We start from the raw sequence: 15,039 nt of genomic DNA, 5'->3' as shown, positions 1-15,039 counted from the left end.
TTTGTTTTTTTTTTTTTTTTTTTTTTATTTAGAGTACTGATTTAGGGATTTTTTTTTGGATTTTGATGTGTATGGGTGTTTTGCCTACATGTAGGTCTGTGTCCCCTGGAACTGTAGGTACAGATGGTTGTGGGTGCTGTGGGTTAGACCCAGGTCCTCTGCAAGAGCTGCAGGTGATCTAATCCTGAGCCAACTCTCCACCCTCTCTGACACTATTTAATGAACAGCTAATTGGTATAAATTTATATTGATGGTATAACTAGATTATTTTATTTCAAGATGGAGTTTCTCTGTGTAGCCTTGGCTGTTCTGGAACTTACTCTGTAGACCAGTCTGGCCTACAGAATTCAGAGATCCACCTGTCTCTGCAACCCAAGTACTGGGATTAAAGATGTGAGTCACCACCACCCAGCTATAGATTTTTTTTTTTTGAGCTCAAAGCAACTCTTCATTTTCAAATAAAATCTTCTTATAAAGCTTGCCAACCATCAAAAGAAAACATCTTACAGCTGATACCCAGATACTGGAGCACTACCCTAGCTCAGACTCTGTTATGGCTGACCAGGTAAAAGGCCTGAAGGCTGTAGGTGAATGGGACCCACACTAAATCCCCAAAGGCCAACATGAAGCCAAAGCCATCGTGGACCATGTCCATGGTAGTCAGCAACGCTTCCTCATTCCAGAGGGCATCCACCAAATACAAGAGCTGGAAACTGTTAACCAAGACCATTGCAAGGACGGGGCATCACGTTCTTGTACTTTCATTTCAGCCAAAAGCATCACCAAGTTCACCACCACCCATCCAATCAATCCAGGACACAATTCACAAAAGTATTTGAGATCAAAAGCACCAATTCGAGGATTTAATTCACGGCCAATGAAGAAATCATAGACAGCATTTCCAGAAGTGGCCGGAGACAGCTCATCCCTCGGGGCCTTCAAAGAGTGGGCGTGGAGGTAGACACTCAAGAGCACCCAGAGGACGTCGGCTGTGAGTGCAAACTGAAGGAAGTAGTGTACACATAATGCAGCCCCACGCCCCAGAAGAGTGTAGAATCCATTTAGTCTATACTTGAGTCTTCTTCCATCAACAAGAGGTGTTCCTGCTATAGCCTTCCCAATCGGCAGAAGGTAAAAGAGAGCCTGAACAAAAAACCAGAGGAGGTAGATGCCGCACACTCTGGTTTCCCAGAGTTTGTCCAAAGCTGGCAGAGGAGGAGGGAACGTCAGCAGGCTGAGTCCTTCTGTCTGTGCTGCAGCAGCAGCAGGAAGAGGACAGCAGGCAGGCCAGGCAGGATGAGGAACGCACCAGGTACGCCTCCAAACTCCAAGTCCTTCCTCTGTGGAGTGGTCACTTGAAAGGTCTCCAAAGGTGTGGGTCTTCAGGTAACAAGCTTTTGTTCCTTGGACTCAACTTCCTCGACTTTGACCTCTTCTCTTCTTGGACCAAGGCTGCACTGTGTAGCTATATAACTGCCTTCTGGTGACAAAATAATTCTTTCCTGCTTGTTCTTATGTGATATGTCATTCCTCTCCATATGTTCGGGTTCCCCATTGTATACATGGATGCTGTTTCCAAATGGCTTCAATACAAGCGGAGTCAGTTTAACTTGCAGAATTTCCCTCCCTGCTTCCTTTTCCTTAATGTCGGCCTGGTGGGAGACAGACGCAGATCTTCTGGAACCTTTTGGTGCCCTGCCAGGGGACTGGGACTGGGAGCATGACCTTGAGCCGCTCTGCCAAGGCATCTTGAAGGAGAGCTGGAAGTTGAACCACTTTTCCTTTGCTTAAAGGATTTTAAAGGCTTCACATCACTCTCCTTCAGTTCCAGCTCAGTTCCATCTTTGTATTTTACAGTGTACAGCTGGGATTTGCTGTCATGGCTCCGAATTTCTACTTCATAATAAAGGGAGCTTCCAGGCCATCGGCCTCTGACCACTTCACCCTAGGCAAACTTCCTACTTGGCATCTTCTAAAATTAGTCTGACCTCGCTCTGGCGGGAACTCCAGCCACTCCCGACCTGTGGCAGTTTCGCGTGCGACACACTCGTCTGCCACGCACTCGCGCCTTCGAGGTCCCTAGATTATTTTTATTAGTATATTTCCATTGTTAGTGGATTTTGTATTCTAAGCACAAGCAATAAGTCTTAAAACTATGATGTCCCACATTCACGTAGGCATCCGATACATTTGTGTAAAAATTTGGCAATTGATCATAAGCAACAATACTCCATCACTAAGGAAGGGGATAGACACATGGTGCTGAAGAATTCTAAACCAGGTCCAGGGAGATAGCACAGCAGGTAAAGGTGATTGCCACCTGAGGCCCTGAGTTCAACCCCCAGAGACCTCGTAGAAAATATTTGCCTGTAGGCAAGGCTATGGTGCATTTTCTTTCTTTCTCTCTTTCTTTCTCTCTCTCTCTTTCTTTCTTTCTTTCTTTCTTTCTTTCTTTCTTTCTTTCTTTCTTTCTTTCTTTCTTTCTTTCTTTCTCTTTCTTTCTTTCTTTCTCTCTTTCTTTTTCTTTCTTCGTTCTTTCTCTCTCTATCTCTCTTTCTTCCTTTTTTTTTTTTTTTTTTTGGTTTTTGGAGACAGGGTTTCTCTGTGCAGCCCTGGTTTTCTTGGAACTCACTTGTTCTATATACAAATCTGGCCTCAAACTCGGAGATCTTCCTGCCTCTGCCTCCATGGTACTAGGATTAAAGGTATGTAGCATTGTCACCGCCCACTAATTACTTTTCTTAGTAATTGACATGGGAGTGTCCAGCTCACTGTGGGTGGTGACATCGCTGGACAGGTGGTCCTGGATTATATAAGAAACCAGGCTGAGCCTCTTCTCCCGATATCCGGTGATCTGTAAGAACTTACTCCCCATCCTGGTCCAGCATGTGGCTGGCCCGTCGAGGCCCCGCCATCAGGCCCAGGCGTGCCTGCTGCTCCAGAAGACCCTGTCTGCACGGGAGCTGAGAGTATGTTTTGAGGATCCTGAGTGGGAGCAGCTGATTGGCCAGGTCTTGGGAAAGGTTGCCCAGACCCTGCAGACACTTGGAGAGGCGCAGAGCAAGGGGGAGCACCAGAGGGAGCTGTCCACCTTAGAGCTGCTGAACACTCTCTTCAGGACAGTCAATCATGAGAAGCTGTCTGTGGACCTCACCTCTCTCTTGGGCTTGCTGCAGAGCAAGCAGCAGAAGCTACAGCAAAGCCTACAGCAGGGGAACCACTCCTCTGGCTCCAACCGCCTCTACGACCTCTACTGGCAGGCTATGAAGATGCTAGGAGTCCAGCGTCCCAAGTCAGAAAAGAAGAATGCCAAGGCCGTTCCTAGCGAGTCCCAGAGCCCCATTAGCATGAAGCGGAAGAAGAAGGGATTCTTGCCTGAGACCAAGAAGCGAAAGAAACTTAAGTCTGAGGATACCACACCAGGAAAGGATGCTGCATCAGGGCAGGATGTAGTGACAGCGGATGCTACACCTGCTGCTACTGGTAAAGACCAGCCCCCCAGCACAGGCAAGAGGAAGAGGAGGAGGGTGAAGGCCAACACCCCATCCCAGGTGAATGGGACACCTGTCACCAAGAGTCCAACTCCCAACAACCTCACCCTAAGTCCTAGCACCCCTGCTAAGACCCCAAAACTACAGAAGAAAAAAGAGAAGCTGTCACAGGTGAATGGAACCACTCCTGTGTCCCCCATAGAGCCTGAAGGCAAAAAGCATCACCAGAAGGCTGTTCCCACAAAGGAGGTCTTGAGAAAGTCCCCCCAGTCGGCCCTGCCACGCAAGAGGGCAAGGCTGTCTCTAGTTAGCAGGAGCCCTAGCCTCTTGCAGAGTGAGCTCAAAAAAAGGAAAGTGGCCCGGAGAAAAGTGCAGACGCCTTGAGTGAGGTGTAGTCTTCCCTGCCTTCAGCAGCCCAAGAGACTCCTATTTTTTCACCAATATTTTAATAAATATTGCCATGGTATATGAAAAAAAAAAAAAAAAGAAACCAGGCTGAGCAAGTCATAGAGAAGAAGCCAGTGAGCGGGTTTCTCAAAGCCTTTGCTTCAGTTCTTGCCTCCAGGTTTCTACTTTGAGTTCCTGTGGTCATTGACTGGATGGTGGACTATGATCTGGAAATGTAAACCAAATAAAGCTGTCCCTCCCCAAGTTGGTCATGGTGTTCATCACAACAGTAGAAAGCTAAGACATCAGCCCTGGAAATTGTACTAGAAAGAGGTTTCTACAATAACTTGCCATTTCTGCCTCCAAGGCTTTCCTGCTAGGGTTTGATCTTGAGAGACAGTTAAGGGGGAGGAAATTGGGGCTTGTTTTTTCTCCTCTGATGTAAAAATAACAAGATCAGTCAAGGCAGTCTTGACAATTTGCCCTATTATAATTGGACTTGCTCTATTACAGACTTAAAAAGAAACAGCTGTTAGGTTATAATTTATATACTATAAAGTTCAATTTTATTTATTATTTTGTTTAATAGTGGATCTCCTGTATCCCAGATTGGCCTGGAGCGTTGTATGTAGCTGAGGATGACCTTGAAGTCCATATTCCAGTGCCTCCACCTCCCAAGTGTTGTGATTACAAGTGCACACCACCACACTCTTGCTTCACTTTATTTTTAAAGTTCTCTTGAAGCTAAGTTGGGGCTTCATGTATTTTAGTATAGGATTAGGCACTGGGGTTGAGACATTTTCTCAGAAGGAAAGACAAGTTACCCACACCTAACAACACAGGTGTAGGCTTCACCGTGAAAAATACCCAGCATGGTGGTGCATTATTTTAATACCAGTACAGAGACAAAGTGAAGATTTCTGTGACTTGAGGTTAGTTGGTCTGAAAGGGCCCAGAAGAGGTCACATGAGGTCATCCTGACTCCATAACTCCTCCTCTCCCCAACCACATCCTGTTTTCCAGAACTGGTTTCTCCATTCTGAGAAACAAGGCTTTGTAAAATGTTTAACAGATGCAAGGGTTCCTCCTTCTGTGCTTGGAAACCTGAGGGGCAGAGGCAGGCAATCTCTGAGTTCAAGGCCAGCCTAGTCTACATTGTGATTTCCAGGACTACATGGAAAAACTCTGTCTCAAAATAAATTAATCCAATTTAAAAATGAAAATAAATAAAAAGAATAAAGGAAAAAGAAACCTGTACCTGGTATGATGCAATTGTGGTTTTAGCTTTATAAACCCTACCCTGCCCAACTTGTGCATTCAGAGTTCCTTGTGGCAGGACACTGCTCTTTTTGGCTTTTTTTTTTTCTTCAAGAAAGGGTTTCTCTGTGTAGCCCTGAAACTCATAGAGATCCACCTGCTTCTGCCTCCTGAGTGCTGGGATTAAAGACATGAGCCACCACCCAGCTAAGAATAGACTCTCAATTGCCCTTGTACTCAATAATGGTCTGTAACTTTGTTGTGTGGACCAGAACATGTCTACACATTGAGTTCCAGCTCTGAGAGTGGAGGCTGCTCTCCCAGAGGACCCAGGTTTAATTACCACCCTACATAGTGGTATGGCAGCTCACATCCATCTATATAACTCCAGTCCCAGGGGATCCAACATTCTCTTTTGGCCTCCCACACACAACAAGCACAGATCCTCTGCAAAAACAACAAGTGCTCCTAACCGATGATCAAACTCTCCAGCCCCCAAAGGGATCTTGATCACCTGTCTCTTCCATAAAATGTCACATTGGTGCACTATATTGATAACATTATGCTGACTGGATCAGGTGACCAGAGGTAGCAACCACTTTGGACTTGTTGGTAAAATATATGTGCATCAGAGGATGGGAAATAAATCCAACCAAAATTCATGGGCCTTCTACCTCAGTGAAATTTCTAGGAGTCCAGTGGTGTGAGGCATGCAGAGATATTGTTCCTAAGGTAAACAATAAGTTATTGCATCTGGCCACTCCCAACACCAAGAAAGGACAACATTTAGTTGTCCTCTCTGGATCCTGCAGACAGCACATTCCTCACCTGTGTATGTCACTCTGGCCCATAGATCAAATGACTAGGAAAGCTGCTGGCTTTGAGTGGGGCCTGGAACAGAAGAAGGCTCTTCAACAGGTCCAGGCTGCTGTGCAGGCTGCTCTACCCCTCGGACCATGTGATCCAGCAGACCCTAAGGTACTTGGGGTGACAGTGACCCAAAAAGATGCTGTTTTGAGCCTTTTGCAGGCCCCTGGAAGTGAATCACAAAGGAGACATTTGGGATTTTGGAGCAAGGTGTCATCTGCAGACAACTATTCTCCCTTTAGGACAGAGTTCTTGGCCTGTTACTGGGTCTTAGTGGAAATGAACATTTGACAATAGGCTGTTGTGAGATATTTGATTACACTGTGTAAAAATATCTCACTGTGACTGGTTAAGAAAAAAGCTAAAGGACAAATAGCTAGGCAGGATCTACAGGTGGGACCTCTTGATAGAGAGTGCCCTGGGAAGAAGAAATGGAGACTCACCAGCCTGACACAGTGGAAGAAGCCCATGAGGAGGGAGAGGTAAAAACCACAAGCTACATGGCAGCACGTAGATGAGTAGAAATGGGTTAATTTAAGTTATAAGAGATAATTAAAAACAAGTCTAAGCTAAGGCTGAGCTTTCATAATAAGTCTCTGTGTCAGTATTTGGGAGTTGGCTGGCAGGACAGAGAAAGGCTGGATACAACAGGCCACTGAGTTATTATGTGATCTGAGCTGGCCATCATGAACTGGGTATTATCTGACCCACCAGGTCATAAAGTAGGAGGTACACAGTAGCAATCTATTAACAAGTAGACGCGGTATAAATACGATCAGGCCTGAGCAGGTCCTGAGAGCACAAGCAAGTTACAAGAAGAAGTTGCCCAAATGCCTGTGGTTTCTATTGCGATTACAGTGCCTTTTGTCCCAAGCCATATATCTCATGGAGTATTCACTATAAGTGGTTGACCGATGAAGACCAGGATAGGTCCTGGTTTATTGATGGTTCTGCACCTTATGCCAGCACTACCCAGAAGTGGACAGTGGTAGCATTACAACCCCTTTCTGGGACAACCCTGAATGATATTGGGGAAGGGAAATCTTCAAAATGGGCAGAACGTTGGGCAGTACACATGGTCAATATTTTCCTTGAAATGAGAAATGACCAGATGACCAATTGTTCACTGATTCATGAACTGTAGCCAATACATTGGCTGGAGGGTCAGGGAATTGGAAAGAGAAGATTAGAAAATTGTGAGAACAAAATTGAAAAATCTGGAAGAAATGGACAATTTTCTGCATAGATCCACATACCAAAGTTAAATCAAGACCAGATAAACTAATAGACCAATAACCCCTAAAGAAATAGAAACAGTCATTAAAAGTCTCCCAACCAAAAAAAGCCCAGGACCAGATGGTTTTAGTGCAGAATTCTACCAGATTTTCAAAAACTAATTCCAACACTCTTCAAATTGTTCCACATAATAGAAACAGAAAGAACAATATCAAACTCTTTTTATGAGGATACAGTTACCCTGATATCAAACCACACAAAGATGCAACAAAAAAAAGAGAATTACAGACCAATCTCCCTCATGAACACTGATGCAAAAATACTCAACAAAATATTGGCAAACTAAATCCAGGAACACATCAAAACAATTATCCACCATGACCAAATAGGTTTCATCCCAGGGATGCAAGAATGGTTCAACATATGAAAATCTGTCAATGTAATACACCATATAAACAAACTACAGAAAAAAAAACACATGATCATCTCATTAGATGCTGAAAAAGTCTTTGCCAAATCCAATACCCCTTTATGATAAAGGTCTGAGAGTGATCAGGAATACAAGGAACATTCCTAAACATAATAAAGGTAATTCATAGCAAGCCAACAACCAACATCAAATTAAATGGAGAGAAACTCAAAGCGATTCCACTAAAATCAGGAACAAGGCAAGGCTGTCCACTCTCTCCATATTTATTCAAGATAGTACTTGAAGTTCTAGCTAGAGCAATAAGACAACAAAAGGAGATCAAGGGGATACAAATTGGAAAGGAAGAAGTAAAACTTTCACTATTTGCAGATGATACAATACATAAGTGTCCCCATAATTCTACCAGGAAACTCCTACAGCTGATAAACTCCTTCAGTAAAGTGGCAGGATACAAGATCAACTAAAAAAAAATCAGTAGCCTTGCTATATACAAATGATAAAAGGGATGAGAAAGAAATCAGAGAAACATCATCCTTTACAATAGCCACAAATAATATAAAATACCTTGCGATAACTAAACAAGTGAAGGACCTGTTTGATAAGAACCTTAAGTCTCTAAAGAAAGAAATTGAAGATATCAGAAAATGGAAGGATCTCCCATGCTCACAGATAGGTAGGATTAACATAGTAAAAATGGCAATCTTACCAAAAGCAATCTACAGATTCAGTGCAATTCCCATCAAAATCCCAACACAATTCTTCACAGACTTGGAAAGAACAATACTCAACTTCATATGGAAAAACAAAAGACCCAGAATAGCTAAAAGAATCCTGTATAATAAAGCAAACTCTGGAGACATCACCATCCCTGACCTCAAGCTCTACTATAGAGCTATAGTAATAAAAACAGCTTGATACTGGCATAAAAAACCAATATACAGACCAATGGAATTGAATTGAAGACACTGACATTAATTCACACACATATGAACACCTGATTTTTGACAAAGAAGCCAAAACTGTACAATGGAAAAAAGAAAGCATCTTCAACAAATGGTGCTGGCATAACTGGATGTCAACATGTAAAAGATTACAAATAGATCCATATCTGTCACCATGCACAAAACTTAAGTCCAAGTGGATCAAAGACCTCAACGTATATCCAGTTATATGGAACCTGACAGAAGAGAAAGTAGGAAGTACTCTTGAACGCATTGGCACAGGAGATCACTTCCTAAATATAACACCAGCAGCACAGACACTGAGAACAACAATTAAGAAATGGGACCTCTTGAAACTGAAAAGCTTTTGTAGGGCAAAAGACATGGTCAATAAGACAAAAAGACAACCTACAGAATGGGAAAAAACCTTCATCAACTCCACATCTGGTAGAGGACTGATCGCCCAAGTATATAACGAAATCAAGAAACTAGACTTCAAAATACTAAACAATCCAATTAAAAAATGGGCTAAAGAGCTAAACAGAGAGTTCTCAAAAGAAGAATCTCAAATGGCTGAAAGACATTTAAAGAAATGCTCAACATCCTTAATCATCAGAGAAATGCAAATCAAAATGACTCTGAGATACCAGCTTACACCTGTCAGAATGGCTATGATAAAAAACACTAATGACAGTCTATGTTGGAGAGGATGTGGAGCAAAGGGAACACTCCTCCACCATTGGTTTGAGTGCAAACTTGTACAACTACTGTGGAAATCAGTATGGCAGTTTTTCAGAAAATTGGGAATGTACCTCAAGACAAAGCCATACCACTCTTGGGCATATACCCAAGGAATGCTCAATCATACCACAAAGATACATGCTCAATTATGTTCATAGCAGCATTATTTGTAATAGCCAGAACCTGGAAACAACCAGGATGCCCGTCAACTGAAGAATGGCTTAAGAAAATGTGGTACATAAACACAATGGAGTACTACTCAGCAGACAAAAACAATGACAGCATGAAATTTGCAGGAAAATGGATGAAACTAGAAAATATCATCCTGAGTGATGCAACCCAAACCCAGAAGGACAAACAAGGTATGTACTCACTCATAAGTGGATAATAGATATAAAGCAAAAAACAGTCCAACTGCAACCTGTAGTGGGTAGCCATTCCAGCTTTGACCGGGAAGTTCCAACCCCCATTGAGGCTTCGGTAACTGTCACTCTTGCAAGGCAGGCTGAGAGAGGATGCTGAAGACCCGAGATCTGGATGCGCCAGCTCTCTTGGTTCCTGGACCCTGGAAGGCTGGAGGTCCACTGAGCAGAGTTCTCCAGAGACACTGCCGGAATGTGCCACATCTTTCCCAGACCCTATAGCCTACCCCTTCACTTGTAAGTTACCCCACAAAATAAACGTCCCTTTTAACTACGTGGAGTGGACCTAATAATTTCACCAATAGCAACCCACAGAACCAGGGCGGCTATATAGCAAGGGGGACCCGAGGATGACTGTGGATTATAATAAGTTTTGGTTTTACTTAATCACTGGGAAAGCTTCAGTGCAACATTTCACTATTAGGATAAGAATTTGTACTGTATTAAACTGAAAATACAAAAAATAAAATATAAAAAAAGAAAATTGTGAGAAAGATATCTGGGGAAGAAGTTTGTGAACGGCTCTCTACAAATGGGGAAGGATGTGAAGATAATTTTGTCCCATGTAAATGCTCATCAAAAGGTGACTTCAGCAGAGGAGGAGTTCAGTAATCAAGGAGACAGAATGACCTGTTCTGTGGACAGTCAGCCTCTTTCCCATCCATCCCTGTCCTTGTCCAGTGGGCCCATGAACAAAGTGGGCATGGTGGCAGAGATGGAGGTTATGCATGCACTTGACAACATGGGCTTCCACTCACCAAGGGTGATGTGGCTTCAGCTACTGCTAAGTGCTAGATCTGCCAACCACAGAGACCACCACTGAGCCCCCTAGTATGACACCATATGGTGGCCATCCAGCAGGTGCCAGATTACTGTGGGGACATTGGATTGCTTCTCCACAATGCAGGTGAGAAGGATTATGCCTGGAGTGCAGAGGATTCTTTAGGGAGGCTCTTGGTCCTACCATTACCTGTGATTAAAGCCACTGGGAAACCACAATGTAATCCAGGCAGGGTGACAAAGGGCCCTGCCAGTATGGAAGAGAGTATGCGTCATTCCTCCAGGAAAAGAACCCAAACCTGCTGAGGGTACAGGAAACAGAGTGAATAGTAGAGGAAGTTAGAAGTACCATCTAAGGCCATGTAACCAATTGCAGAAATGAGTATAATTGGCATACATGCCTCTGCCCTCCTTTATTAGCAACCTGTTTGTGCCGATCTACATGTATACTAAACCATTTGCCTTTTCTTTCCTCTATCATGTAATGTAACATTGATTGAGATAATATCAGTGCTTAAGTGCTTAAGATCTGTTCGACCACATTTAAATCACAAGACACTAAAACATTAAGCATTCCCCAGGGGACTTTGCCATCTATCCTAAAATGGATAATGTGTCTGTAGTTGTGTGTGGGATAGTTCTGAGGTGGAGTTACGACCCAGCTGTTGTCATTTGGACATTAACCATGACCAGTATACACATGCAGTAATTCTTTGGCAAAGCAATTGAAGCTTGAAGTTTTCAGGGTTGCAGAGAGAGGTGATAAGGATCCACACATAAAGCAATAAATGTCAGCTTCCAATTACAACCCAAAAGGGGAGTGACTAAAGCATAGTTCTCTGGTAGGGTCAACTAAAGCCTAAGATCACTTAGAAAATGTAGCAATAGCACCTGCCTGAGGAGGAATCAAAACTTAATTTGCACACAAGGCCCTGGGTTCGATCCTCACCTCAAAAAAAAAAAAAAAAAAAAAAACCAAAAAAAAAAAAAAACTTAAGTTGCACAAAAAGAAGCTTGGCACCTATGCCTGCCTGGCCTGGAGGCAATCTCCTTGGGTCAGTGGGGAGTATCTAACCTTAACTCAGCAACTAGCAAGTGACTAAACCATCATCCAGGAATGTGAGCAGTAAATCTCTTAAGTTAGGGTCTGGGGTAAAAAACCTGAAGTGAAGGTAAGGAGTTGAGGATTTAATTGCTAGTGGTTATTTTCCCTTATCTGTAAGTGAGATGAGCTAATGTTTAACTATGTGCAGTTTTGTCCTTAGAAAAAGGTATCTTAGCTGAAATGCTTTTGTCTGGAGAATGGCCCTGGCCATATGTATGTTAATAAAAAATAAACACAGCTGGGGACAGTTATCCAGTCACCCCAAATGTATAGGAAAAGTTGTGCCCAAGATTGAGATGATTTTGTGAGATTACATGTACACATAACATGGAGATGCACCATAAATGGTGACAATCATAGCTGTTATTGCACAAGAAGTTTACAAGAGACAGCCAGTTCATTCAAAAGGCAGTAGTTTCACAACGCCTTGTGTGATGGTTTCCTCTAACAGAACCCTCAGTTCTGATTGGTTGACCTTCTGAACTCTAGTTGTCACTGCTGTATACTCCATGAACTCCATTTGCTACCAGTGGCTTTCAAGAAGATTGCCTGAAACAGGGAGACTCATCCTAAATCTAGGTGGCACCTTCTGGTAGCAGCCCATATGGAAGAACCTGGAAGAAGGAAACTGCTTTTTACCTGCTTGCTCTCAGTCTCACTGGCAACTTCATCTTTTCTGTTGCTGTGGCATTCTGTCATCCATATTAAAATCAACTTCTTCAGGATGCCAATGTAGACTGGATGAGCAGCTGGTCAGGAGTCGTCCAGGCCTTCAGTAGTAGTTTGGAACTGCTAAGCCATCCAACCTCGTGGACTGAGAAACTATTGGATTCTCAGCCTCTCCAGTGTGAAACAGCCATTTTTGGACTACCCAGACCAGGGCCTGCAAGCCAGTTTAACAATCCTCTTTTAGTATATATGTATATGTGTGTGTGTGTGTGTGTGTGTGTGTGTGTGTGTATATATATATATATATATACACACACACACACACACACACACACACACACACACACACACACACACACGTATGTGTGTATGTACATATTCCGGGGAGTTCTATTTATTTAAAGCAGTGGTTCTCAACCTTGCTAATGCTATGACTCTTTAATACAGTTCCTTATGTTGTGGTGACCCCCAATCATAAAATTATTTCATTGCAGGCAGGAGTGCAGTGGTGGTGCACTCCTTTAATTCCAGCACTCGGGAGGCAGAAGCAGGTGGATCTCTGTGAGTTTGAGATCAACCTGGTCTATAGAGCAAGTTCCAAAACAGCCAAGGCTACACTGAGAAACCTTGTCTAAAAAAACAAAACAAAACAAAAAAGCAAAAATTATTTTGTTGCTACTTCATAACTTTTATGCAATTTTGCTGTTGTTATGAATTGTAATTGAAATATCTGTTATTCAGGATATCTGATATATGACCCTAAAGGGGCAGAGACTCACAGGTTGAGAACCACTGCTTTAGAGAACTCTGACGAACACAGAGTGGTGTGCGTGTATGTGTGTGTGTAAGTGGGCATTCGTGTGTGTGCAAGCGCTGGGGGCATTTGGGTATGTGAGTGCAAGTCCCTTGAGGCCAGAAGCATCTAATTCCCCTGGAAATGGAGGTGTGTGTGTGTGTGTGTGTGTGTGTGTGTGTGTGTGTGTGTGTGTTGTACATGCTAGTGCACATGGAGGCCAGAGGATAACATCAGGTTTTGCTCCCCTCTCAGGTGTCATCCACCCTGTTCTTTGAGACAAGGACACTAGTTAATTAGAGCTTCCCAGGCTGCCTAGGGAGCTGCAGGAGCCTCTGTCTCTGCCTCCCCAGCACTGGGATCACTGCGTGTAGAACCACGCAGCTTTATAGGTGTGTTCTGGGCATCCAACTCAAGTCCTCAGGCTTGCATAGCACGAGCTTGACGGACTGGGCTATCTCCCCAGACCAGTAGTTACTTAAAAAGCTTACAAACAGAGGTAAGGGCAAAGGCTTTGGGTATGTTCCCCAAACTCAAGTTCGGCATTTCCACGCAAACGCAAGGTGGCATAATTCGTGCCAGAGTCTTCAAGAAGGCGCTTCCCAAGCCAGCTGCCATCTTCCGTGTTGTCCTTGGGTTACGCAGACCTTCCACTAGCGGCCTTGGAAACCTCGTGGAACCCCTCTCTCAGACACTGAAAAGTGAGCAGTGGACCTGCATGCACAAAAGTACCTGGCGGGGAGAGGGCGGAGCTTGCATGTGACGTAGACTCTGGCGCGTTCCTCGTTCGTTACAGCGTTGGTTCTTGAGCCCAACCGTAGTCCTGTTGTCACACCTGTGCGGTGGTGTCAGCTGTATAGTGTATTTGTTGCTTCCTGAGAGGCCTTGGGTAGTGCCTTCATCCACCTGAGAAGGAAAGCGTTTAAGCCACTGTGAGGATGGGGAAGGGAGGAGCCTGCTGGGAAGGAGGAGCCAGCAGGAAGGGAGGAGCCTGTCTCCACAGTCCTCTGCTGCACAAGGTTGCACTTTGCTTCCACACTCTAGTCAGGGAACTCTCTGGCTTCCCTCCTCCCCTAACTGCTGCGATCTGCACACTCAAGAGGTAGTTCCTAGGCCAGGTATTGTGGCACAGGCCTGGAAGTGGCCAACGCAGGCGGATTGCCATGAGTTCAGGCCAACCTAGACTACATAGTGACTCCTTGGCCAGCCCTAGATACAATGTGAAACCCTGCTTCACTTCACTCCTCACCAAAAAAAAAAAAAAAAAAAAAAAAAAAATGGTTGTTCAATGTCTTGGCTGTAGGGGTTTGTGACCACTGAAATTTTCTTCTACTCCTTAGGCTCAGCATGTCCACTGTCAAGGAGCAGCTTATTCAGAACCTAATTGAAGAAGATAAAACCTCCCGGTGTAAGATCACTGTGGTTGGCGTTGGAAATGTTGGCATGGCCTGTGCTATTAGTATCTTACTGAAGGTAAGTAGTTAAAGCTTTTTGTGCAGGAAATCAAGTAAGCTCTTAGGTCTGGGTTGCAGGGCCGATCCCTTAATAGAAATACGGAAAATCTGTGGTGTTGACAGATTTGAGCATTTGCTAGGTGTGGTTTTTGGCACAGGCCTATAATCCTAGTAGGTTTTCTTGGTAGGCTGAGGCAAAGCAGGTCAGGAGGTCAAGATCATCCATAGCTACAGATCGAGTTTGAGGCCAGGCTGGACTAGGTGAAATTCTTGGGGAGAGTGAGAAGAGTGAGGAGAAAGGAGAGAGGAAAATAGGAGAGAGAAAGAGGATAAGAAGAGAGGGAGAGATTGGTGTGCCTCCACTGTGGTCCCAGCCAAGCAGGTTGCCTGGGCCCTGGCCTTCTGAGCACAGATGCTGTGGTCCTAAGTGCTTCACAGTGGCTTTGAACATCGCTGGAAACTTGCA

The 15,039-nt window shown here is 44.0% G+C and overlaps 1 protein-coding gene and 1 pseudogene across 4 annotated transcripts in view; one reads left to right on the top strand and one right to left on the bottom strand.

Moving 5' to 3' along the window:
* The window catches only part of LOC102909767 (L-lactate dehydrogenase C chain), a 56,806-nt gene that overhangs the window by 25,731 nt on the left and 16,036 nt on the right, over positions 1-15,039 (top strand). For 2 of the 4 annotated variants that reach the window (XM_076543673.1, XM_076543685.1), the window contains exons 1-2: positions 13,913-14,034; positions 14,461-14,592. In XM_076543673.1, coding sequence (XP_076399788.1) covers positions 14,467-14,592 — 126 coding nt within the window. In that variant the 5' untranslated portion in view covers positions 13,913-14,034; positions 14,461-14,466. Of the gene's footprint in view, positions 1-13,912; positions 14,035-14,117; positions 14,139-14,459; positions 14,593-15,039 lie in introns of those variants that run through there. The other 2 variants (XM_076543675.1, XM_076543681.1) reach the window with 2 other exon arrangements.
* LOC121827856 (delta(14)-sterol reductase LBR pseudogene) lies at positions 523-1,984 on the bottom strand (annotated as a pseudogene).

The sequence above is a fragment of the Peromyscus maniculatus genome, chromosome 1, assembly GCF_049852395.1.
Source record: "Peromyscus maniculatus bairdii isolate BWxNUB_F1_BW_parent chromosome 1, HU_Pman_BW_mat_3.1, whole genome shotgun sequence".
NCBI classification, from domain to species: Eukaryota; Metazoa; Chordata; class Mammalia; order Rodentia; family Cricetidae; genus Peromyscus; species Peromyscus maniculatus.
Note: the sequence above shows the minus strand (reverse complement) of the source record. Positions and strands in the feature narration are given on the sequence as shown.